This window comes from Narcine bancroftii, chromosome 1, assembly GCF_036971445.1.
Source record: "Narcine bancroftii isolate sNarBan1 chromosome 1, sNarBan1.hap1, whole genome shotgun sequence".
Lineage (NCBI taxonomy): Eukaryota > Metazoa > Chordata > Chondrichthyes > Torpediniformes > Narcinidae > Narcine > Narcine bancroftii.
In genome coordinates, this window is record NC_091469.1 from 253,942,034 (window position 1) to 253,969,313 (window position 27,280).

Below are 27,280 nucleotides of genomic sequence, written 5' to 3' on the forward strand. Positions count from 1 at the left end.
ACGTCAAATTCCGTTACTGCCGTCATCAGACTCCAGAATGATCCTCAAAGTAGTAAAATTGTACCCCCCTTCGCTCCATACAAACTAATCTCTCCTGGTAATTCTGCAGTTTTGTGTTATCGTATGTGTTGTGCTACCTATGGGATGTCTTAATGGTCTGCTCTCAAAAGAACCTCTATCACCACATCTTGGTACATGTGACAATAACCTTGAACTTAAACTGACTAAAGCCTCCAATCCAGCCAACATCCTGATGAGCTATGTTGGTGCAGTTTTTCTCATTCCCTCCAACTTTACCATTATCAACACTTTGCACAGATCGAGAATCTGAATGTGCTGCCCCCAACAAACCATTACCACTCATCCTATCACAGACATTCCCCTTCCAAACTAACTCATAGTTCTCTCTTTCGCAGTTCTAACGGAGAGCTGCTGAGCTGACTCTTCCCACAGATGCTGCCTGACCTGTCGAGCTTTTCCAACATTTTCTGGTTTTATTTCAGGTTTCCATCATCTGCAGCAACTTAAAAAAAAAATTATTTCACGTAAAACACCCCGGGTTTAGGGACTGAAGTCAAGACGCAAGAAACTTACCCAAAGGATTTTCAACAAGGACAGTTTTACTTACAACAGCCAGTCAACAGCAACGAGGAGGCTGATGTCTTGCGTGGGGAGGCCAACAGCCGTGAGGATCAGAAGCATGGTGACCAGTCCTGCACTGGGGATGCTGGCAGCTCCAATGCTAGCCAGGGTCGCTGTCAAACTGGCAACAAACACACAGAAATCTCTTTACTGGAGTCATTCAGTAATTTTATGCATTAAGGTTTCAGTAGTGTCCATATCTCCGAAGCTTCAACCCCTCCCATTCACTTGTTGACCCTCTCAGGAGTAACCTATCACTATGCCCTCTAAACCAGAGATCAGGAGCAAAAGGGATATGTCCGCAGCACAGTTAACCCTGACCATTTCTATTATTTTAGTTCAAGATAAGCTTTATTCAGAATTAAAGATTTGTATGAAAGGAAAACCCAGGTTCAAAGCTCTTCCCATTCTCAGTTTTAGTTAGTCCATATGATCCACAGTTCGACTGTGTCTAACCATCTGCGTATGGCTTCATTTCCTTCACTCCCCCACTAATGCAAGCACCCAAATATCACCGCTCTCCCCTGCTGCACCTTATGGGGAAGGTGATCATGGTAGCAGAGCAGCGAGGGGCTTCAAAGTTAAAGGACTCACAGCAAGCCACAGGCTGCCGGAGGCTGGCTTGTGGGAACCAGGCCATTGGGACCGGTATCCGCTGAAGCCGAGAAGAGGTCCCAGTGGCCATGGGCACCGACAGTTTCCTTACTGGAGAAGATCTTTGGAAGTGGGAGATCGGGGTCACCGCTGGAATGGGCAGGATGCCATGCAGCTGCAGAGGTTGAGCACTGGAGGCAAATCCACAGACACTCAATGTCCCTGAAGGGACTTTCTTTACTTCCCTTTCTCTTATTGTTGGGGACTCCAGGTTAGTGGCACCTCCTTTTGTCCCTTTACAACAAACAAGAGTGAACAATTTTTTTTGTATCATGGGATAAAAGGAATCTTGCATCTTCCCAAAACCTGAGGACTAGGATTGGGAGAAATATTTTCACTCAATGATGGCTAATCTTTGGAATGCTCCATTTCACTTACTTGCCAATGAACTTGACATTGGCCTTGTAATTCGGGAGAGTTGAACAGGATCCTGTGATTGCAGTGCAACACACAGAGCATGCATTGCATTGTCATTCAGAGGGTTCAGTCTTGGAATCCATTCCAATCTGAATTTCCTCACTGGTAAAAGTATATGGGGGCAGGAAAGTGTTGCTGAGCTGAAAGGTCAGCCATTGTCCTGTTCAACAATGGAGAATGCCCAAAGGGTCAAATAGAGGGCTTCTGCTTCTATTTCTTGTGTTCCAATGCTAAGGCATCTCCCCACATATTCCAAAAGTTTTCTCAGGAGCCAATTAAAATCATTGATAAAGGAATAACATTTTCCAGCAACACTCCTATCAGATGGAGAACGTTGATAGTAACTGCTCTGTCCGAGAATGCATCAGAAACTTTGATCTGTGATCATTCCTGCTTTGGACCCCTTTGCTGCTCTATATTCCATGTTAGTGCTCTGAAAGAACTCTGGGCCAATTCACTGTCTCAAAGGAGCTGGACATTAGATTGAGCTGCTGTTCTCACTGGGCCCTTTCAAGCTGCTGTATAAAATGGGGTTAACTGGGCAATTTCTCCGGTTAGCGGCCCACTCACGCAACAGCTTGAAAGGGTCCAACCCTGGTCAACGAGGTCCAAATCCCACAGGGTCTCTTACCTACCTCAGAGGTAGTCAGGGAACCCAGTTAAACTTAACTAGGTCGCGTCCACCGGTGGCTTAAAAATGAAAATTATTCCAGTCAGCACTTGCGTGTGTGTGTCACTGGGCTGCATCGTCTGAAAGGCGCAGTGCTAACATCTTACTGCACCTTCAATGACCGCAGTATTTGCCCGACGGCGGTGGTTACCACAGCACAGCAGAGTTACTTAGCCAGCGTCCAAAGATCGTTTCCGATAAGTGCGTGGCACGTCATTCAACGCGTCTTCGCAGGGGTGGGATCCCAGGTTGGCGATTTATTGAGTCGAATCCCCCTGCAGCTTAAAAGGTGCTGGAAGCACCTTTGCCCCACCAATCGCACCTGGCTCCCAGGAGGGCTACCTGGTGCTGCAGTTCAAAAGTGCCACGTGAGAAGTTAGACCAAGCATTGGATTGGAGTGCGAACATTGATTTGAATGGTCTTTCTGCAGGGGGATACTGACTGCATGTGCAGACATCAGCAGGAACGCAGTGGGGGTGGGGTGGGGGGGGAGTTGAGAGAGTTGGGCTCAGATCAGTGATGGGTTGGAACGTACCTCACTGTCACAATCTGCCCCGCATCCAAGTGGATGTTATTCATCTGGGCAATGAATATGGCAGCCACAGCCTCGTAGAGAGCAGTCCCATCCATGTTTATGGTTGCTCCCACTGGTAGAACAAATCGGGTCACTCGTTTGTCAATCCCCAGGTTCTCCTCCAGACAGCGGAAAGTAACAGGCAGGGTCCCAGCACTGGAAAACGTAACACAGGGTGTCATCTTCCTGATTGCCTGGACGTCCATCTTCCTCAATGATTACATCTCCCTACTTCACCTCTGCCCACCTTCTCCTCCTTCCTTGACTCCAGCCCCCTCCTCCTCCCTCCATTTCCTTTCCTCTTCCCTCACCTGCCCATTCCCTCCTTCCCTTCCTACCTCACCTGCCAATCCCCTCCTCCTTCCCTCTTCACTGCCCTACCCATTCCCTCCTCCTCCTCCTCCACTACTCCCATCCCTCCTCCCTCCCTTCCTCCCGCAACTGCCTTCTAGCCAGCTCCTAGCTCTTCCTCCTCCCCCTGCCCATCCTGCCTCCTTCCCTTCCATCTCTCTCTGTTCCCATCCCCCGCTTCCTCTCCCACCTCTACTCCACTGCACGTCACCCCTGCTGCTCCCTCCCCCCTGCTCCCACTCCTTAATCCCTCTCCCCACTGCATCCCTCCCCTGCTCTCCATCCTCCATTCCACTCCCATCCCCTCCCCTTTGCCGCCTATCCCAGCACCATGAGCCTTGAGATCCTCCAATCCCTCCTCCCTTCATCCACGTGTGGCTAAGACTTTAACTCTGGAACTTCCAACAGTAGGGGAGTTAGCTACCCAGGAATGTCATCAAGCTTCTAGAAATTTCCAAGAGAATGTAGAAGTGGGCACTGGAACTTTTGACCCTGGGTGAGATTGATTTTCAATTTCAAAGATATGCAATGTTGTAATTTTTTCCAGGCAATGATATTTCATTAAAGCTCCTGTGACATTTCCGTGTACGGAAGGTTATTTGCAAATTCCTGTTGATTCTGGGAGTATTGAGCCCTCCTTAAATGTGCTCTTGGCATCTTTCCTTCCCCTCACTGAGGACATTGAATCTGTCAAATAGATGTGGGACTCTAGGCCTAAACTCGCTGGAGTTTAGATGGATGAGGGGGATTTCATCAAAGCCTTCCGAATATCAAAAGGGCTGGACAGAATGGACGCAGAACTGATGTTTCTGGAGGGCACAGCCTCAGAATAAAAGGATGAGGAGAAATTTCTTGAGTCAGAGGGCGATTAATCTGTGGAATTTGTGCCACAGACGGCTATGAAAGCCAAGCCACTGGTGGACTTGAAGTGGAGATTGATAGGTTCTTGATTAGTGAGTTTGTCAAAGGTTACAGGGAGAAGGCAGGAGAATGGGGTTGAGTTGAAAAAAACACATCTGGTGTTACTCGAATGGCGGAGCAGACACGATTGGCCAAATGGCCTAATTCTGCTCCTGGCGATTTATGGGTTCAAACTTGGTGTGAGCCAAGGAACCTGGGATTGATACATTTCTCTCCACTCCCTGAAGCAGACAGATGAAGTCTCAATTGGGAATATACCTAGATGCTGTCCCGAGGGCAGTGATCCAAGCCTGGAAAATGCCTGCTAGGAAGGAGAAGGGATTCCTCCTGGTTATCACAAAGTACATCAGTGGCAAAATGATGCCTCCGTGGATGATCAGGCCAGTGATTACTGTCACCATGTACATGCCCAGTTGCCTGGCCACCACCTCCAAGTCCTTTATGGCCACAATCTTCCCACAGATCAGGCAGGCGATACCCAGGGGTGAGTACCTTAAGAACACAAAAGAAATATTAGGGTTAGAGAGGAACTTCATTTGAGTACTGCTCTGGGCGTGGGGCATGCGCTGACCAGCTTTGACACATCTAGATGGGGCAGCTGTGTGTTTGAGGTGGGGTCTATCACATGAAACCTGTTTTGAATGCGGGTCCGCAAGAGGCTTTAATCCATCTGCTTTTGAGCGTGTGCAGGGTCCCTGGATTTCCAGGAATGATGTTGCTTGCAACATAATCCTATGACTGCTGGTCATTGTTGCTACTTCTTCATCTTGTCCATGGAGAAGGCGATGAGATATGGAGGGAGGAGTGGACCATTAACCTTCAGTAAGTGACAGGCTTGGGTGAGAAATGAATATTGGGGAGGGAGAGTGGGAGTTTTTCCCGGTGGCCTGGTTTCTAACCTCTCTGCCAGCTCACACCAGGTAGGCCAGTATGTAAATAATGGCTTCTAGAGCCTGGGTGCAGCCACATTTTTATGCTGGTGCCTGCCCTTTGGAAATAGGGGTTAGTGGATTTTAGACCAGAACCCATCTGCCAGATAGTAGGTTGATTATTTCACGAAGCTCCTGATACTTGGAGGCAAAAGTGGCTCAGCAGGTTGACCTGCTGCCTCACAGCTCCAGGGTTCCAGGTTCAATGCTGACCTCTGTGTGTGTGTGGCGTTTACTTCACTGGCACCCTTTGCTTGTTAACATGCGGTAGGGGCTAGCCTTTTTAACATTGACAGGGCTGGGTAGTGGTCCAACATTGACCAAGCATGCCCTGAGGGAACGTAATCTCAAGCCCCTTTTACACCGAGCTTGAAAGCTGGGTTCTATCCACCTTTCAAGTGCTGTGTGAAAGAATCGCAATGGGGGGGTGGGGTCTAGATTTATCCATCGTAGCATCAGCGGTGGAGTGTCTTTCACTTATGGAGCTGACTTTTCTCAGTTCTGTGTGAACATGCAAGCCGCCTTCCTAAGTCGGGTCATATCTACAGGAATACTACGGTTTTGCAGTATAAAAGTGGCTTCTGTGAAATGTACTGGCATTAGAGTGTAGGCTGAGAAAGTGAAAGAGAGCGAGTGAGACAGATAGAGTATAGAGTGTGTATGAGAGAAAGGGCACGAGCCAGAGAGAGTGAGAGAGAGGAAGGCTGGAAAGCAAGAAAGGGGAAGAAAAAGAAAGAAGCTTCAGTTAATTTAGCACAAAATGCTCCGCTAGTCTGGTGAGAAGGATTCTTCTGCAAGCAGTCCTACAGGTAACTATAACAGAGCACAATTTACAGAGTGTAGGATTACAATGAAAAGGAAGATCAATTGACACCAAGTAAGGGCAGCAGGAGAGCACCACTGTGGGGTTCATTCAGGACCAGGGCAGCTGTGGAAACTGTCCTCAAACCTGTTGGGGTGTGTTTTCACACACATGAGCCTTCTCCCCAATGGGATGAGGGAGAAGAGAGTATCTCCGGGGTGTGATGGATCCTTCGGTGCATTGGCTGCCTTTCCTAGGCTGAAGCAGATGTAAACAGAGTTTATAGAGGGGTTGGAAGTTTACGTTATGTTTTGAGTTGCATTCATTTCTGTCAGAGCAGCTCTCGTCTTGCTCTGTGAAGCACCCAGCAATGGTGGTTTCGATGGTGCACCTGTAAACATTTCTGATGGAGTGGGGGGGCGGGGGGAAACGACGCTCTTCCAAGAGGTATTGGTGCACTTTCATGACTGTCATTTTGATATGCTTGTCCCAGGTCAAATCATCGGAGATAATTGTTCATGAGAACTTGAAGCTATCTTCTCTTTCCACTTCAGCATTATTAATGTTGACAGTAGTGTGGACAGATACAGCAATGAGCTCTCTGAACCCTTCTCCATTAACAATGGCGTGAAGCAAGGCTGTGTTCTCGCACCAACCCTCTTTTCAATCTTCTTCAGCATGATGCTGAACCAAGCCATGAAAGACCTCAACAATGAAGACACTGTTTACATCTAGTACCGCACGGATGGCAGTCTCTTCTATCTGAAGCGCCTGCAAGCTCACACCAAGACACAAGAGAAACTTGTCCGTGAACTACTCTTTGCAGATGATGCCGCTTTAGTTGCCCATTCAGAGCCAGCTCTTCAGCGCTTGACGTCCTGTTTTGCGGAAACTGCCAAAATGTTTGGCCTGGAAGTCAGCCTGAAGAAAATGGAGGTCCTCCATCAGCCAGATCCCCACCATGACTACCAGACCCCCCACATCTCCATCGGGCACACAAAACTCAAAACGGTCAACCAGTTTACCTATCTTGGCTGCACCATTTCATCAGATGCAAGGATCGACAACGAGATAGACAACAGACTCGCCAAGGCAAATAGCGCCTTTGGAAGACTACACAAAAGAGTCTGGAAAAACAACCAACTGAAAAACCTCACAAAGATAAGCGTATACAGAGCCATTGTCATACCCACACTCCTGTTCGGCTCTGAATCATGGGTCCTCTACCGGCATCACCTACGGCTCCTAGAACGCTTCCACCAGCGTTGTCTCCGCTCCATCCTCAACATTCATTGGAGCGCCTTCATCCCTAACATCGAAGTACTCGAGATGGCAGAGGCCGACAGCATCGAGTCCACGCTGCTGAAGATCCAGCTGAGCTGGGTGGGTCACGTCTCCAGAATGGAGGACCATCGCCTTCCCAAGATCGTGTTATATGGCGAGCTCTCCACTGGCCACCGTGACAGAGGTGCACCAAAGAAGAGGTACAAGGACTGCCTAAAGAAATCTCTTGGTGCCTGCCACATTGACCACCGCCAGTGGGCTGATATCGCTCAAACCGTGCATCTTGGCGCCTCACAGTTCGGCGGGCAGCAACCTCCTTTGAAGAAAACTGCAGAGCCCACCTCACTGACAAAAGACAAAGGAGGAAAAACCCAACACCCAACCCCAACCAACCAATTTTCCCCTGCAACCGCTGCAACCGTGTCTGCCTGTCCCGCATCGGACACGTCAGCCACAATCGAGCCTGCAGCTGACGTGGACATTACCCCTCCATTAATATTCATCCGCGAAGCCAAGCCAAAGAAGAAGAGTGTGGACACTACCCCTTCTCCTGAAGTCAGCGCTCATCTCCTTTGAGTTATTGATGTTGAGAGAGAGGTTGTTATCTTGGAACCATGCCTCTAGACTTTCAATCTCTTTCCTGTATTCCATCATTAGCCCCTTTTCCACTGGCACCCTGTCCCAGGAATTAACTGGAAACTTACTAGGACAGGGTCCAGTGGAAAGGAACACTGTCTGAACACCAGCGTCAAATGCCATTTCACACCAGGGATTAACCCCCTTTACCCCTACTCACATCTCCAGCATTTGCCAACGCCAGCGTGCTGATAAAACCAGTGGAAAAGGGACAGCAGAAAGTCACCCATTGCCAGTTGAAGGTAGAACACTCCGATCCCTGGGGATGAGTGTGTTCAGTTAGGGGTGGCCCAAAGGGCTTCCTGTCCCGGGACACTGCACAGCCAATTAACTGGGATGCCAGTGGAAAAGGGCTTCTGATACCCAACCCACTAGTTTGGTGCATTGGCAAATTTGAAGCTGGAGTTTGAACGCTATTTAGCTGTACATTCGTGACATGGGTGTATAGTAGGGACTGAGTACACATCCCTGACGAGTGCTGGTGTTGAGTGTGATCGTGGAGGAGATGTTGTCACCCATCTTCACTGATTTACATCCTTTTGGACAAGAAGTCATGGAGCCAGTTGCAGAGGGGGTCATTTGGCATAGATCCTGAAGTTTGAGAACAACCATGGAGCAGTAGAACATGAACAGTGGTCTAACATAGGTATCCTTGGTATGCAGACGTTCCAGGGCTGAGTGGAGAGTCACTGAAATGGCATCTGCCACGGATCTGTTTGGCCAGTTAGCAAATTGAAGATGGAGAGAGTTAGAAAGAAGGACTAAAAGGAGACTATGAGGAAGGAGAGAGGGATAGAGAGAAGGGTACATATATAAATATATATATATATGTAGGGAGAGAGAGAGATGTGCTTTGCTAATTTAACCATCATTTTTCTGATGAAAATTTAACATTATAATTGTCGTACAGTATCTGCTTTGGAGATTCTTCCCTAATTTATGCCCTCTACTTTTGAAGGTCGATTTGCAGTTGTGTCTTTCCTCTGGTATTTAGAGTGGCACGGTTGGTGTAGTGGTTATTGCAACGCCTTTACAGTGTCAGCGATTGGGATTGGGGTTCAAAGGAGTTTATATGTTCTCCCCGTGTCTGTGTGGGTTTTCCCTGGGGGCTCCGGTTTCCTCCCACCATTCAAAACGCACCGGAGGTAGAGGTTAATTGGGTGTAAATTGGGCGGCACGGACTCATGGGCCAAAAATGGCCTGTAACCGGGCTATATGACTAAATAAAAAATTTAAATTCAAAGACAAATGATAAGATGGCTGTTACCTCAGTACCAGTTTCTTAACCAGTCCCAGACAATGAGCCCTCATGACTGGGCTGAGATCAGCCTGCGGATGGTGTCAGGTAGGATTTGTGGAGGACACTTTTAAAGTTCGATGAGAATCAGTTGGGCTATGTCTGCCTGAGGCTTATTTGTACACTTAGTTGGGATGGCAACCTGAAGGAAGATCAGGGACCCCATTTTGCCATTTAATTAGATTAAGATTCATGGGTACCTTGCTTCCCTTTCTCCACTTTGCATCACATACCGTAAGCATCTGTCAATTTCAGATTGAAGAGGGACAGTAGGGTCATCAGTGAGAGGCAGGCATTCCAGATAGTTTCAGTGCCTAGTGTGAATAAATGGTACTGACCTCCAGTTTTAATTCAGGTAATATGGCCAATGCTTAGAAATCATTCACACAACTCAACCAGAATGCAGAGAAGGTAGGTGACAAAGAAAGTGAGCAGAAGGATGTAGTTAGTCTGTGAGCTAGCACAGGATCAATGGATCAAATGGCTTCCTGCTATGCCATAGTGAAATAGATCCACCCTATTGCGGTGCTGGTAGTTGTGTGCCTCATTACACCATGCACCCTCAACCTCTATCAATTCTCTTTCCTGCATTCATTTATTCTCCCTCATCTGCTCCCAAGTTCTCCAGTTTGACAAGATCCTCCTGATTGGAAAATTCGATCAAATGTAACACTAACTGGATTTAAACATTGGACTCTCTCCTTAGTGGCTAATGAATATCAGAAATTACTTAACCCACTGTTATATCTTGGCTGTCAATAATAAAAAAGGAAAGCAAATATCTCTTTAAACGCCTTCAACTTCAGAGGATACAGGACGTGAGGGAGAGGAGAGTCAGTGGCCACAGGTTGGGCGGCTATGAGTCTTACCACATGATCATTATCACCAGCTTCATGACGATCTCGTTGAGGATGTTGAAGAATTCCACCATCAACTGCGCCCTCTCCCCCATTTTCCCCATGGCGATACCAAAAGCAATGAAGAACCCAATCACACCTGCAATATGGTGAGACTGGATGAGTAAGTCGTCAGCGGGCACCGATGTGCAATCCCAATAATGCCCGCCACGTACATAGCTGATCTCCACCCGCACCCCTCAATGAGGAAAGAGGCCAAAATCAATCACAGGAGTGAGATCAAACACAAACATGACTCACACAGGAGCAGTGGGGGCTGAAAGCTGGGTCAGAGAGTGCTCACAGAGCAACACCGGGTTAGTGTCTACACTACTGAGCCAGGCCCTTCAGCTCAACTTGCCCACACCAACCAAGGTACCCACCTGAACTGATCCTATTTGGCTTCATTTATCCCAAATCTCCCCAAACCTTCCCTATCCATGTACCTGTCCAAATTTTTTTTTAATAAGCTTAAAGTGAGAGGGGAAAGTTTAAAAGGACCTGAAGGGCACTTCCTTCATGCAGAGGGTAGTGAGCACATGGAACATCATCACAGAGAAAAGAACAGTCAACGTAACTTGGAAACGGACAGCAAGAGCAAGGAACCACAGCCAAGTATCCTGCTTGTGAATAGGTCACTGACCTACCTCAATACAAGGGTTTACAGAGGTATTGGGGTCCATCATATCTCCCTTCACACTGAAAATGGCATATTAATGTCTGTGTCTTTCTCACTGTTGCTACCCCAAGAAGTAAACGAGTATCCTCACCTCCGGGAGCAGCGACGAAGGGATGCTGATGTACCCAAGTTGCTCCGTGCATGGTGCATGACAGATCCTGGACTATGGACAGGGTAGAGGAGCTTGCCTGCACAGACAGCTCAGGACTAAGGTGAATATCCTCCTAGCTAACACTTCTGGCCTGCTGTTACGTACGGAAGCATGAACGTTGAGATGACCTTACCCAGCACATTCATCCCGTCCTTGAATTGCAAGTGCTTTGTGATGGTGTAGCTGGGCCCTTCCGATGGTCCCAGGGTTTCATTCACTGCATCCAGCATGATGTCCGAAACGTTGGTAACGCTCTGATTCTCAAGGGGTTTCTCCACTTTCTTGATGACCGTCTGTATCTATGGGTGGGGGGGGGGGGATAGTTAAGGGACAACTAATTGACCATATTCCAGATCCAAAAAAAGCCTGGTGCTGATGGATTCGAAGAATTGGAGAGATTCAGACCCATTGCTCAGGGAGGCTGGGACCTGTTCAGAGATGATGCTGTTTTCAGGCGAGCTCAGGAGGGCAGCATTTCCTCAAGCAAATTACCCTAATCCCTCTTTATTCTCCCCACATTTGATATCAATTCCCAACTCCCGCAGAGGTCATTCTACCTCTCTTCTACATTCTATAGACTCAATTTGTAGCAGTTAATTAACCTACCAACTTGTATTTCACGGAGATGTGGAGCATCTGGAGGAAACCCATGCTGTCACAGGGAAAACATGCAAACTTCACACGGACAGCGTCCGAGATCAGAATAGGTCTCGAGTCACTGAAGCGATGAGGCAGCTGTGCCACTCTTGCTCTGTAATTTCATTCCAGGAATCTATATTTGCAGCCTATAATTGGCTGGAGTTTACCTGCACTGCAGAATAGCCTTTTCCTATTTATCAAGAGTGGAGATTGGAACTTAATTTGACCAAGAGGCTTACAGGAGTTCAGAATGAAAACAAACCCAACCTTCTTACACCTTCAGTCGTCTCTGCCTCTCCCTGAAGACAATGGTACCTGAATCCTTTTTGCCTCATTAAATGCCTCCTGGCTTATCATTTCCACTATCTGCATTCCAGCTCTCAACAGCATCCTTTCCCATCACAGGGGCTTAGAACCATGCAGCTACCCTCCCCCCCCCCCCCCCCCCCGACAAATGAATATTTATTATTCATTTACAAACAAATCAGCTAGGAGTATTAAGCTTTCACCATCTTCGCCCAGTCTGCAACACAAATTATTTAGTTCCTCTTCATCTTTACTCAAACATAGATACTCTTTTTGTCTTGTGACAGAATATAGATATGTTTTTTGGGAGATAAATTGGGCTAGGTTTTTTTTAGTGTAGGCCACATACAAATACTTTAAAACAGAATCTTATTTAAAATGCTGGAGCTCTGCTCATGATAGACATGTAGGGGCCAACAGCCTTTGCAAAAACTTTGGAGAGTGCCCAAGAGACTTCACTAATGGATTGTTGTTTACAAAAGACAACAGATGAAAGAACTTGTCAGAGCTGCAGACTGTCTGGATAGGAACTTGCTGATCTAGAAGGATCATGTGGTTTTGCAAGCAGAGAGAGTCAAACAGGTTTTCTCTTTGGGGGAGAGAGAGAGAGAGAGAAAGAGAGAGAAAGAAAGAAAGAGACACACACACACAGAGATCAGCTCTGCAGTTTTACAGTCAGCAGCAGCAGCTGGGACTGGAACAGGACAAGCTGGCAAGCTTGTGGAAAACCCCATTTGGAAGATGGGGTTTAGCCTGGTCAAAGCCCTTGTGGTTCACGCAAGAGGAGAGGACTGGCCGCCTAATGTTTCACTTGGAATAAGGGAAACAGAAAGGCATTCTGTGGTGACCTGAAAGAAAGAGGTTATCATCTGGAGAACCCTGAGGGGCAAGTTTCATCAGCAAGAGATTGAAGTGGCTGATTAAAAAGGAATCAGTTGTGGGTGTCCAACGAGCAACAAATCTCTCTCTGAAAACTGACAAGAACCGTCCTGAGCAGTAACCATTTACCTTTCAAGCACTAAAGCCTGGTGAATTTTATAAATGTTAAATTCTGTGCACAGTATAAGAATTGCCTGCAACCAGTGAACTTGGAGGAATGAGAAGTGAGATTGGACTGTGAATCAAAGAACTTTTCTGAACTTGCACACACACACATTACATACACGTGCGCTTAGAATTAGAAGGGGATTAAGTTAGGTTAGTTAATTCAATAGTGATAAGTTAAAGTGTGATTCTGTTTTCATGTTTAAAGATAATTATAAGTAACTTTTGTTTAAGTAACCATTTGTCTTGGTGAATATCTATTGCTGCTGGGTTTTGGGGTCCTCTGGGTTCGTAACAGTCAGGACTGCCCCTCCTATTATTCCTAGCTCTGATGTAGTCATCATCCTGAAATATTAACTCTCTCCACAGACGCTGTCTGGCCTGTTAAAGTGTCAGCAACAAAAGATTGCTGGGTTTTTTTTTGCTTTTCCAAAACATATTGCCAGTTTCTTACCTGCTGAAAACAGGCTTGCACCAGGTTTTCAGGAAAGAGGTTTCGGATGAGATCCAGGAAGGCATCCAGGCTGGAAACCTCATCGTTCTTCTTCCCTTCTCCCAGCTGCAACTTCAGTGCAGGATCTCCCGGGTGAATAGCCAACACGAGGATCACACCCAGCACAGCTGCGATGATGGTGGTGGACATGTAGTACACCATGGCTCTGGTCCCCAGACGCCCACTGGCCTTAGCATCAAGACCGGACAGACCTCGTGAATGGTAAAAAGCACACCTTTGAAATAGCACATTCATACCAAAGGACCGCTGTTATATACTGTGCACAACTCCTGGGCAACAACGTCCAGTCATTTCCCCCCCGCCCCCCCATCCTTATTAATAAAGATGCGCACAACTCCTGAAAACATACTTCAGGCGTGTGCACGCTCTCTCTCTGTGGTCTCGTGGGTTTTTCTCCGGGTTCTCTGTTTTCCGCCAACATCTCAAAGATGTGAGGTTGGGTGGGTAAACTGACCATTATAAATTGCCCCCAGTGTGTAGGTGAGTGGTAGAATTGGGAGGAGGGATGTGGGGAGACTACAATGGGATTTGATGGGTTAGAAGTGGTTGAATGGTTGTTTCCGTGCTGAATGATTCCGTTTCTAGGAAAGATAACTACAGTGTGTGTGTGTGTGTGTGTGTGTGTGTGTATGGGGGTGTGTGTGTGTATAGGTGGGGGTGTGTGTGGGTGGGGGTGTGTGGGTGGGGGTGTGTAGGTGTGTATATGTGGGTGTGTGTATAGGTGGGTGTGTGTGTAGGTGGGTGTGTTATGGAAAAATTAAGGATACAGTCATTGACTGAAGTAAAATGAAACCATTCAGCCAATCAGGTTTGTGCTAGCTCTTCTTTTATGCCATTCATTTCCTTTTATTATAGCCCCATAAATGTTCTCTTGTTTGGATATTATACATTTTAAAGGTTATTATTAAAAGTACTCACAGGTCATGAAAACTCTCTGAGACCAAGGTGTTCTCCCTCATCTCCGGCACTTATCTCAACATATGGTTCAAGTGATCCTTCTGCCACTGTATCCTCTTATTATTCTTTATTGTTTTTGACGGCTCTATTAAATTTCCACATACCATTGCCATTCTAGGGAGAAAAAGCTTTGCTTCTGCTCTTACTATCACGAGTCAAGTTGTACCGAATCCACCCTCGATAGTGACTCAAACATTGAGGTCAAAATAGTGTGGCCTTGCCAATTGGTTTTAATGTGCATCCTTGGGTCACCATCAATGCCAGTGGAAGCATCTCCTTTTCCATCAAATCCCTTCAAAATGTAGCCCCTCAGATTCAATAGATAAGTCTATTAAATCTCCCCCAAACCTTCTCTCGTCTCTAAGCAACTGCATCCCCTCAAGTTGGGTTAGAAGGCTTGTTTCCATCCTAGACAACTCTATGCCTCAAGTGCCTTGATAGACCCTTTGAGGTACCGTGCTCCATGCTGGTCACATTTCTCCTCATATGATGTCATGATATCCTGATAGCACATGATCTACAAGGTTCAGTGTATCTCCAATCTCCATTTGCAAGGCCTGAGAACATTTGTTTTTCTTGTAATGCATTTTCTCTGCATGTAGTACTGATGGTTTTAAGTGTGTGTGCGCTTGTCCAAGGGGAAGGCGGCCATTGTTCTCACCTGTAATTAAACTGGAGATGATCAAAGGAAGAATGAGCATCTTCAGCATCCTCATGAGAATGTCTCCTGGGAATGCTATGATCATGACGATGTCGGGGTGTAGTTGGCCAGCGTATCGCAGCAAACCTCCAGAAAATGCTCCGAATATCACTCCTGCAGGGAGAAGATGGGGAGATTAGTCCACAGGGACATCCTGTTGAGAACAAACTCCTTAGTAAACCCTCTGATGGTGGCATGAAGGTACAGAAGAAGAGGGGAGGGAGAGGTGCCAAAGTGCTAGGCTTCAGGGCAGTGGGCTGGAGAGGGAGTTCCAGAGGGAAGGTGTGCCCCTGAAGCTGACACATTTTAGAGGATAGAGAGATGGAGGTGCTGGTATCCAAATCTGACTGAACGCCACCAATGAAATGTATCCAGCAAATTGCAATCTGGAAGGAAATTAAATAGTCACCATCCCTCACATTGACCCATGTCCTGGAGTGTCCCTGAAATCACCATCATAATGGCTGACTCTTCCCCTTAATTGGGCCAGTCCCAGACACATTGTGGTTGCAAGGATCAGGTCTGAAGCAGGGTACCCTTATTCACTTCCCAGAAATCCCAGCGTCTTCCCACCTTCAACAAGCCACAGCCAGCTTGCCTGGATGAATGTGTCTCCAACGTCACATAGAGAGCTTCTCACAATATTAACTTTGATAAGCTATAGGACTGGACACCTGCATTGTCACCCATTCATGCGCCTAAACCATTTGTAGATCACGGTAGCCTGTGGGATGTACTGGGCGACTCACTCAGGTTTTGAGAACACCCTCCACCAAATGTATGACCTCTACCGCCAAGCAGGGACACGGAAACATCACCGCCTTCAGGTTTCCCTCACAAATCACCCACCAACTGCAGTTGAAAACTTATCACTGGTCCTCAGGACTCCCTCCCTAATAGCATCTTCACCAGAAGGACTGCAGTGGCTCATCATCTCACCAATCCCCTTCTCAGGAAAAAAAAGACAGAAATGCTGGTCAAGCCAGATCGGCTTAAATAACCCATGAATTAATGGTTGAAAAATATAGACTTACATCGATGCTTCAGTTACTCTTCAATTAAACCCCATGTTTCAATTTTGTTTAATTTATTAAAAACAAGTTACAGCCTCATTCTGCCTTTTCTCTTCATCCAGTTTATCCTTGCCCCAAATATAACTATAGGAGTAAAATTTACGTTTGATCTGATTTTATTGATATAAAACTGAAGTCAATTGAACTGAATCTGCAAATGCAAAAGACCAGGGAATTTAAGATTGTGAAACATGTAAGTTGCGTTTCCACAAGTTTTAACACATCATAAATCTTGCTCTTCTGGAAAAACTCAGCAGGTCACGTAGCGCCTGTTGGAAGCGAAGGGGTGGAACCAACGATGTGGGTCTGAGCTCTTTTTTGTGAGCAAAAAGCAAGTACCTGAATAAAATGGTGGGGGGGGGGTGGGGAGGAGAGGAGGGGAGGGAAGAAGGGGCAGAGGGAGGCCATAAGTGGATATAGGTAGGAGAACAGAAGAGATAGGGGGAGGGAATAGCACTCCTCTCTGAATAGAGAGGGAAGGGGGTGGGGAACTGGTGGAAAGGAGACAGGGATAGGTAAATAGAGAGAGTTAGGAGGGGCCTAATAGAAATTGGAGAAGTGGATGTTGTGGTCAGTGAACAAGAGACAGCCCACCCTTAGTTGGAGACTTTAACCAGGCCTGTCTCAGGAAAACCCTGCCCAGCTACCACCAGCATGTAACCTGCTGTTCCTAAGGTCCCAGCACAATCGATCACAGAGGAGGCTGAAGAACGGTTACAGGACTTTCTCGATTCTGCAGTTTGAGAGGTGTTCAAAGACTCAGCTGAGGATCTGAACGATTACACCGAGGCTATCACAGACTTTGTCAAAACAGCTGTGGATGAGTGTGTCCCCACCCAATCACTTCAGGTTTTTCCCAACCAGAAGTCCTGGATGAACAGTGAAATCTGGAACCTGCTAAGAGCCAGATCACAGACATTGAAGTCCAGAAATCCAGCTCAGTACAGCAGGAGCCAGGTATGACCTGTGGAAAGCCATCTCCCGGGAAAATTGGAGTTTCTGGACAAAAATGGAAACCATGAGGAATACCTGCCAGCTGTGGCAGGGCCTAAATGATATAACCTGCTACAAAACAAAATCTGGTGCAGTAGAAGATGGAAAAGCCACTGGCAGATAAACTCAACGCCTTCTACACCCGATTCAACCACAAGAACAAGAAAGAACCACCACTGTACACCTTCATATCCCCTGATGATTCTTTCCTGTCCGTATCTGAGAATGACGTGTGGGCTGCATTCAGGAGAGTGAATTTGAGGAAAGCATCCAATCTGGACGGATGAGTACCCAGCTGAGTATTAAAAATTTGTGCTGACCAACTTACCAATATATTCATGGACATCTTCAACATCTCACTCCGACAGAGCATGGTACCCACCTGTTTCAAACAGGCATCAATTGCTCCGGTGCCCAAGAAGATTGTGGTAACCTGCCTAAATGACTAAGTGGCATTCACATCAACAGTGATGAAGTGTTTTGAAAGGCTGGTGTTGAAGCATATCAGCTCCTGTCTGAGCGGCGACATGGATCCATTCCAATTCACCTATCGTAGCAACAGGTCTACGGCGGATGCCACCTCACAGGCTCTACACAAAGCCCTGGAGCACCTGGACAGTAAAGATGCATTCATCAGGATGCTCTTTATTGACTACAGTTTGGCATTTAACACCATCAAACTCTCAAAACTGATCAGAAAACTCCAAAACCTGGTACTCAACACCTCAATGTGTCTTGCTTTCCTCACCTCTAGACCACAATCAGTGAGGACTGGTAAAAACATCTCCCCCACAATCTCCATCGGAAAGCAGCAGCAATCATTAAGGATCCACACAATCTAATACCCATTTAATTTGATCTGTCCATTTAAATTGGGCTATCTTCTTTCAATCAGTATAATCCACATCAGTCAATGACAAAATGTCACTTTTCTCCCAATTAATTTTATAACCTGATATTGCACCGTATTGTTTCAATCTTTCATAGAATGATTTTAAAGAATTTTGGGGGTTCTCTTAAATAAATCAAAACATCATCAGCAAATAAATAGATCTTATACTTATCAGATTTCACTTTAATATTATTATCTTGTCTTATCAATTAAGTCAAAGGTTCAATAGCTAATGCAAACAGTGCCAGAGACAAAGGGCAGCCTTGTCTAGTAAACCTTTTTAATAAAAAAGACGATGATATTTGGCCATTCATTACCACTCTGGTGGAAGGGTTTCTATATAAAGATTCACTCCAACTAATAAACATTGGTCCAAACCTAAATTTTTTCAGTATTTTAAACAAAAAATTCCACTCTGCCCTATCGAATGCCTTTTCAGGATTTAATGATAAGACTATTGGTAAGTTGGATTCCTCCTGAGAAATATGAATAAAACTATTAATTTTGCAATATTATCTGCAGAATAATGATTTTCAATAAATCCAGCTTGATCAAAATGAATTAAACCTGGTAAGTAATTTGATAATCTATTTGCTAGAACCTTAGATGTAATGTTATAATCAACATTTAATAAAGAAATAGGTCTATATGATCCAGTGTTTAAAGGATTTCTGTCTTTCTTGAGAACAACAGTGATAATTGCCTGAAAAAAAAAAAAGAATCTGGTAAAGAATTGCTTGTTAATGTAAATGTAGTGATCTGTTGCTTGTTAATAGAGGCATTAATAAGTCAAGATTTTTTTTATAAAATTCAGATGTAAATCTATCTTCACCAGGGAATTTCCCATTAGGCATTGATTTAAGTGTTTCTATAACTTCTCTATAAGTAAAGGAAACATCTAATTCATTGCATTCTTGAAAAAGGTCAGCTAAAATTTATCAATTTTCATCTCATAGATTGGATAAGAATTTAGATCATTTATAAGATTTGAATTATTTATCTTTATTTCATAAAATTAAAAATGACTTAAATAGATGGAAAGATTTACCTATAACATTAATAGGTAGAGTTAATTGTATCAAGATGAATATTTTTCCTAGACTACAATATCTTTTTCAATCTATTCCTTGTAAAATTCCTCAAAAAATTTTCAAATATTTGAATTCTATTGTTAGAAAGTTTCTGCAGAAAGATAAAATGGCTTGGGTATCTTGACAAAAATTAACTTGGAGGTATGATCTGGGAGGTTTGCAATTACTGAATTTTCAAAATTATTGAAAGGCAGCACAAATGAAATTTATTAATAGAGTGTTTGATTTGGAAAATTCATCAGTATGGGCAAATATGGAGTTAATTAAAATTGGTGAGAAGGGAGCAATTTATTTATAAATGGAATTCTACATTACTATTTATTTATAATTCACCTATTTTGAGACATTTAATTGAATTATGGAGTATGATAAATGAGGAAATAGGTGCACAGGGGAAAATTTCAGGTAAGACAACTTTGTATCAGATTAAACTTTTTCCTTTTACTCTTAATAATCAATTTTTGAAAATATGGGATCAGAAAGGAATTAAGATTCTACAAGATTGCTACAAAGCTGGTCATTTTATTTCTTTTCAAAGAATGAATGAAAAGTATGAAATACCACAAGGTTCCCTTTTTTTGATATTACCAAGTTCGAGCTTTATTATTGGATAATTTTGGACATACTTTAAAGTTGCCAAGGCAGTCAAAATTTGAAATTTTACTTATGGAAGGCGAGAAGAAAATAATTGTATCTAAAATGTATTCATTATTACAGAATAAAATGCCCAAGTTAGATTTACATATGTCTAGATTAAAGTGGGAAAAAGATTTAGGAATAGCAATTGATTAGAAGAAATTTATGCAAAGATAGTATGACTAAGATTGTCAATGTGAGATATAGATAAGTTCATTATAATTTTATATATCAGTTATATTTAACTTCTGAAAAATTAAAGAGATCTAATTTAGTTTCTTCAGATTTATGTTTTAGGTGGCATAAAGAAGTAGGTTCTTTTTTACATTCTACTTGGTCATGTGACACTATTAAACCTTTTAGGACGTGATCTAAGAAGGTTTTAGAGAAAATTTTTTAAGATTAAATTGTTCATGGAACCAACATTATTTTTATTAGGAAATGTTAGAATGTTGGGTTTGAAATTGAGATTTTTTTGGCTGTAGCGAGAAATTGTACAACGATTACAAGGAAAAATGAGATTGAAACAAGTTTGCAATGATGGTAGATGGAATTGAGATCAGGAATTCCATTGATAAAGATAATGTATAATTTACATGATGATTATATTTTTTATCGTAAAATGTGGAGCCCTTATTTGGATTATATGGGTTTAAAGTTTTGAACTCTCCTCAGTATGTTATGGTGGTGTTACCCTAATCAGTGGCATTTAATTATGTTACTGATGGGTCTATCTCCTTCCTTTCTTTCTTCTATCTTTGAGGTTGGGGGTAGAAGGGAGGGAGACGGATCAGAGGTAGGAGTATTGGGGTGAATGGGAGGGAGTGGGGGGGAAGGGAGATTTGGTGTATGCCACACTTTTTTGTATATGAATGATCAAATTTGAATGTAATGTGGCTTAACATTTTTAATAAAGTATTCGAAAAAAGCATCAACACCACCCAGCACATGCTCTGGTCTCGCTGTTGCCATCAGAAAAGAAGTATCGGCACCACCAGGTTCAGGGAGAGCTGCTCCCCCTCCACCATCAGGCTCCTCAACAAAAACTCAATCAGAGACTTATTTAAGAACTCTTACTTTTGCACTTAATGTTTGTTTCTTTTTCCACTCTGTATTCCACAGTTTGCTTACATTTCCTTATTTGTTTGCATGTATACATTGTGTACAGTTTATTTTTGCACTACCAATATGTGACAATACTGCCACGCCCACAGGAAAAAGAACCTCAGGGTTGTACGTGATGTCATGCACGTTCTCCGACAAGAAGTCTGAAATCTAATCTTAATGTCATCTGGTTATTCTTCAAATTTGCTGGTAGTCTCGGTTTGGCAGGCCATAGACAGACATGTCAGTATGGGAATGTGGTGGAACTCGTGAATCAGCAGGGGTCATCTACTGCATTTGAAGCTCCTACTGTGGCCTATTCTACATCAGAGAGACTGGACGCACACTGGGAGACTGTTTCGTTCAGCACCTTTGCTCTGTCCATTGCAATAATGGGGACCTACCAGTGGCCCGTCTTTTTAACTCAATTGGTTTGTGTCCTTGATTTATTATTAGCAGTACCTGTTTGAGCTCTGTGCCTGCCCCCTTGTTGGACAGTTGGAGGTGACTTACCGAACACTGTGAGAGACAGCAGTAGGTTCTTCCTGAGGTTCTTCCCCAGCCGCTTCCAGATTGGCAGTTTGACCGGAGACCTCTCAGTCGTCAGGTTATACTCTTCCATCTGCACTTCCACTAGCTTGGACATCCTTCCTGAGGAATCAAATAGGAACTTGGTTACAATTGCAAGCTCACCCATGGTCCAATGGAACAGGCTCAAGTGTTCACCCCTGAGCCTAATGCCCATGTTAGTATTATCCTAGAACCATCAGAAATGGATGGACCCATCATGTCTAGCTCAGATGAGAAAGAATGACTCAAGTTCATCCCAGCTCCCAATGTAACTGTAAGGAGAGTTCCTCTCTCTACCACCCTTTCAGGTAGTGAGTTCCAGAACTGCTGCAGTCACTCAAAATTCAAGATTCAATTTATCGTTATGTAATAAAAACAGTGTCATATTCCACAAAATTGCCTTTTGTCTGCTGTAAGGCAGATAGATTTCTCATTGACAGCAATCACTTAAAGACAGAGAAGTGCGTCTTACACTCCTGCCTACATTTCAGAGGAACTCCTCAAGTACACAGTGGGCCCCCATTTAACACCCAGCTACTGCCTGAGGTATCCAGCTCCTCATCACAGTTCTATAGATCTCCTTGTATAACCACCCCTGGCTTGTGTGCACACAGTGAGACAAGACATCATGAATCTCACAAACCTCCTTGTAATTTTGCTTCAAACTAAACTTTTCTTTAATATCAGTGCTGCTATTTTACTAACGTATTATTAAAAGAGGTTAACTTTCCCCTGACGATAAAACTTCATGCACTATCAAGGAGACTTGTCCCAAATCTCCAGTCACAGTCAGTGTTTTCAGGAACTGCACAGAACAGCAACAGTAAATTGACAGCAGTGAAAACTTCTTGATTCTGGGGACTGACAGGATGAGCATAATAATGACAGAAGTGGGCCAAGGAGAGAGAAAGTAGAATATGAGGCTGGTCCATCAGGAAAACATTAAACAGGAAAAGCACCTACTGATATTTGAAAAAGCCATAGAAATCCAAGTGGGTCCAATACAGACTGGGGCAGGAGAAATTATAAAGGAAATAACAGATATTAAGCACATTTCCTCTGTCTTCAGGGAAGAGATATAGAAGCCATCCTGGAAATGGTGGAGAGCAACAGCTGCAGACAAAGACAAGTTTCTTACAAGGTCCCAGATAGATTTTTTTTAAAAAGTCAGCAATGAACTACGTGCTGGAGAAACCTAATGGGTCAGATAGAAAACAATAGATCTATTTCTTTCATCGGGCGCTGTGTTGCCCGTTGAATTCGTCCAGTATTTTGTACATTGCTCCAGTTTTCCAGCATCTTGTTTATCTCAAGTACATATATATTTTTTTAAATCAGGATGAATTCCTACGTAAGCAAGGCAGGAATTCTCAAGTGTGAACCTTTCTCAAAGATTTAGTTTTAATTTTTTAATATTTACAGCAGAGCTGAAGCCGATTCCAGCCATTGAAACCCACACCACCCAATTACACCCAAATTAACCTCCAACTCCACACATCTCATAAGAGAAAGGAACAGAAGCAGGCCACTAGGTTCACTGAGTCTGTTCTGTAAATTTACACTAAGCTACTCGACACTAGTTCCAATTTCTGACCTTTACCCCATATCCCTTGATGCCCTCACTAATGAGATACTTGTCTATTTCCTGTTTAAATACTCCCAGTGATCTGGCTTCCACTGCTGTATGCGGCAGTGAGTTCCACAGATCCACGGCCCTCTGGCTAAAGAAGTTCTTCCTAATCTCTGTTTTATATGGATAGCCTCAAATTTTCAGACTATGACCCCTTGACCTCGATTCACCCACCAAGAAAAACATCTTACCCGCATCCACCCTATCTAAACCTTTCAAAATACGAATAGCCTCTATGAGATCTCCTCTCAATCTCCTATACTCCAATGAATACAACCCAAGAGCGGTCAAACGCTCCTCGTACGTTAGCCTTTGCATTCTGGGAATCATCCTAGTAAATCTCTTTTGCACCCTCTCCAACAATCTTGAAGGGTGGGAGGAAACTGAAGGATATGGGGGAAACCCACGCCTATATGGGGAGAACATACAATCTCCGTGCAGTCAGCGCTGGATTCAAATCCAGGCCACTGGCACTGTAATAGCTAAGGAAAATCTGGACAATCAGCAGACATTGGTCTTAAAAGAACTGCATTTGGGCGCAGAATTTGCAGGTGCCATGCATCACCAGATTGCTTGTGGTTTAACTGTGGGTCGCCCAGTGTTAAGCTTTTACCTTTGAGTGAGAAAGGCTGTCGTTGAATCAATCATTAATTTAACTTTTAGAGATGTCTCAATTCAGGTAAGGGTAGATCACCACTAAATTCTGTTTCCACATATGAATTTTTTGAGATGTATCCATGCACAAGCAGTTTTAAATCCATTCCAGCTTATTGTCAGTGTGGGAGATAAGGTCATTGTAGATTGGGTTGTGAGGACAATGCAGAGGGGTGTCAGGAAAATCTGGACAGGCCACATGAAAGAAGAGCATGTCAGCTGGAAAATAGTGGGAAAACTGTGTGGTCTATGTTTCTAATAATAAGTTTTGGAAAAGCAGAGAGATTGAACAATAATGATGTCCAAAACATCTACAGGTCACTGAGAGTTAACATCCAGCTACAGCAAGCAATTAGAAAGACAAAATGTATGCTCGCCTTTAATCCAAGAGTATTTGAGTGCAAGTAGAGACATCACATTGGAATTCTCTACCTGAGGGTAGTGGAGATTCGTTCACTAAGGATATTCAGGACGGCGAATGGAAGACCTTTGGGTAAGAAGGAGATGAAGGATATAGGGTTAGTGAAGGACAGGGGTGCTGAAGTAAAGGATCAGCCACTATCTCATTGAATAGGAGAGCAGCTACAAGAGGTAGAATGGCCTATCCATCTTCTATAAAGCTACCGACCATCCCCAGATTTTGAACACCTCTGCGTACAGTATGAGCAAGCTCCTGGAAGAGGATAAAGTTCAAAAGTCCAATGAAATATAAACATTCATCAAATGGCAGAATTATTACCTTCTCTCTCCACTTTTATTTATTTGTTTTTTTCATTATCAACCTTTTTTTGCTTTCGATGCCATTCATTTCAATACTGTGGATGCATGGTTACCATATCGAGTGATTTTTTTTTTGCATACTTTCTGGCTCTGGATAAGATTAACTTACAAAGCTGGAGCTTGTTCTTTCCCCAAGGATGGCTTAGGACTTGTTTGAAACCAACAAGCTCAGGGAGGCTACAAAGGGAGACATATCAGTCTGACCCTTCTGTGCCAACAATGGCTGCTCGAGTGTCTTGCTATTTTTTCTCTCTCCCCCTTCCTTCTATTGGATGCGTTGAGGCTTCTCTCTGATCTATCAGCAAGGAGGTATGGGCATTGGACAGAAGGCAATAAGCACAGTTAATGCAGCCAGATGAACTGATGAGAAAAGCTCAGAGGGACATACTTCAATTAGAAGGCTTCAGTTCATTCCTGCAAGTGGTATCATCTGCAGAGTTGGAACGCTGTTTGGCCTCATGGTAACAAATGTACTGGGAATGCAGTAGGGGAGCGAGTACTCAACCTTGCTGTGCCCCGGTGTTATGAATGATCGTGGAGGAGGTGCTGTCACCGATCCTCTGATTTCAGGACAGGAAATCATCAATCCAATTGCAGAGATGGGCGCTGAGGTGATGGAGTTTGGGGATGAGTTTATTTTGTTGATAGCAGTGGCATGGCCAATGTACAGTGGTCTGACATAGGTGTCCCTCTCATCCATTTTCCTTACTCCCCTTCCAATTTCAACAATGACAAAAATAAAAGTAACCCCTGAATTTAACAGTGCCCAGAAATAACACCCTAATGTCATTCAAATCCATTCTTTCCGACAGCGGAACATGATACAAGGTCAAGGATAGGAGGATACAATATCAACAGCCTCTGCTATGCAGATGATGCAGTACTGATAGCAAACAGTGAAGTAAATTTACAGAAATTAGCATCTACCATCAACATAGAGAGCAAAAGACTCGGCCTAACTTTAAACAAAAAGAAAACTGAAGAAATGGGAATATCAAAGAAACCTGATATTCCAAATTTAAGGATCATATTGGGAAATGAAATCCTGAAACAAGTTCACAACTTCAAGTACCTTGGATCATGGGTAACATCTGATGCCAAATGCACAATAGACACAAAAGCAAGAATAGCCATGGCTAGAACAGCATTTTTAGAAATGAGAAACATCCTAACGAACAAGAAAATAGCAATTGACGTCCGCCTTCGAACTCTCAGCTGCTACATTCTTCCTACATTGGTGTATGGCTGCGAGCAAGTCATGGATCATCACCAATGCCATGGAAAAAAGAATCAATGCAGCAGAGATGTGGTTTCTCAGAAGAATGCATTACAGATCATATACAGACAGGATAACAAACAAAGAAATTCTAGAGAGAACAAAAACAAAACGGTCATTACTTAAAAGAATCAGAAAACAGCAATCAAAATTCTTTGGACACATCATATGAAGAGATACATTAGAGCATTTAGTTACGACTGGAAAGCTGGAAGGAAAAAGAAGCAGAGGCAGACAGGGAATGAAAATGATAGATGGATTAACATCATGGTTAGAAACAGGGGAGACAACTACAATTCAGAGGGTCAGAGACCATGATGGATAGAGAGACGCGATTGCCCATGCCGGATGGCAAAGGCACCTCAATGAACGAGGTCAAATTGTCTCCATCTGCCAAGTCAGCTATGCTCTTTCCAGCCTCAATCATCATATTGCCCCTGACGGGTCTTCGTTTTGGAGCATGGGGGATGATGTTCTCTACACTTTGCTCCTTCAGGAAACACCAAGGAGTTCAAGGGGACTGTTCCCAGTGAGACAGAAATTAACAGTTGCAGGAAAACACAGCTCAGTGGAAAACATTTCTGTCAGTCAGCACGAAACTCAGTGTTTTCCCCATGCAAAGTGCATGTGCAAAGTGCAAGGTGCAGTGATGCAACCGGCATCATCTAAGGTCTACAACTATGTATCAAGGACCCGATGTTAAAGTAAGGCGCAGACGTGGCAAGATTGCCACCTCATGGCCATAGTTTAAGGCCCTCACATCATTGTACGTTAAGAGGCTAGAACTTGTGTTAACTCCCATGAATGAAGTGCTTACGTATTGTATATATCTGATATCATGCACATGTTAAGTATTAGGAAATAGTTACCTACTTATGGCACAGAAGGAGGCCTCTTGAGCCATCCAACCCATGCTGTCCTCCAGCAGACCATCCCTCATCACTCACATTTCCTCCTTCCTATATTTCCCTGTAACCCTGCAACTAATTCTCCCTTATACACACGCCCGTCTACACATCTTTTGATTTTTTTTCCCCCAAATTACCTAGCCCAAGGGACAATTTACAGCAGCCAATTAATCTGTCAGCATGTCTTTGGGATTCTGAAGGAAATTGGAGCACCTGGAAGAAACTCATGCATACTAACTTGACACAAGCATTGCTTGAGGGCAGGATCAAACGGACTCCCTGGAGCTAAGGCAGCAGGGATGTCTATTTTGCTACCATGCCATTGCTAACAATGACATGATGAAAATGTATGAAGCAATGGAGGATGTGGAAGCATTGGTAAGCTTTCTTGGCTGCCACATCAATGCAGATGGATTGGAACAGATAGTTATGTCTAAGAACTTAAAGATGACTACTTACTTTCACCTCAGCACAATTGATGAGGACAGGGGAGTGAATCATAAGTTTGCCAAATGCTCCCTCGCATAGTGTTGGATTCTTGCAAATTCCATGCTGCAATATTAGGCCAACTGATCTCTTGTTACTCACTTGTTCCCTGCTTTCTTGTTT

The 27,280-nt window shown here is 44.1% G+C and overlaps 1 protein-coding gene across 3 annotated transcripts in view; it reads right to left on the reverse strand.

The window, feature by feature from the left end:
- Positions 1 to 27,280, reverse strand: part of LOC138741499 (excitatory amino acid transporter 2-like) — a 251,683-nt gene that overhangs the window by 13,787 nt on the left and 210,616 nt on the right. For all 3 annotated transcript variants that reach the window (XM_069895695.1, XM_069895703.1, XM_069895711.1), the window contains exons 2-9: positions 21,367 to 21,504; positions 15,026 to 15,178; positions 13,348 to 13,598; positions 11,038 to 11,203; positions 10,048 to 10,174; positions 4,489 to 4,722; positions 2,920 to 3,114; positions 629 to 763 (exon numbers count right to left, since the gene is read on the reverse strand). In XM_069895695.1, the coding sequence (XP_069751796.1) occupies positions 629 to 763; positions 2,920 to 3,114; positions 4,489 to 4,722; positions 10,048 to 10,174; positions 11,038 to 11,203; positions 13,348 to 13,598; positions 15,026 to 15,178; positions 21,367 to 21,499 (1,394 nt within the window). In that variant the 5' untranslated portion in view covers positions 21,500 to 21,504. The remainder of the gene's footprint in view (positions 1 to 628; positions 764 to 2,919; positions 3,115 to 4,488; positions 4,723 to 10,047; positions 10,175 to 11,037; positions 11,204 to 13,347; positions 13,599 to 15,025; positions 15,179 to 21,366; positions 21,505 to 27,280) is intronic.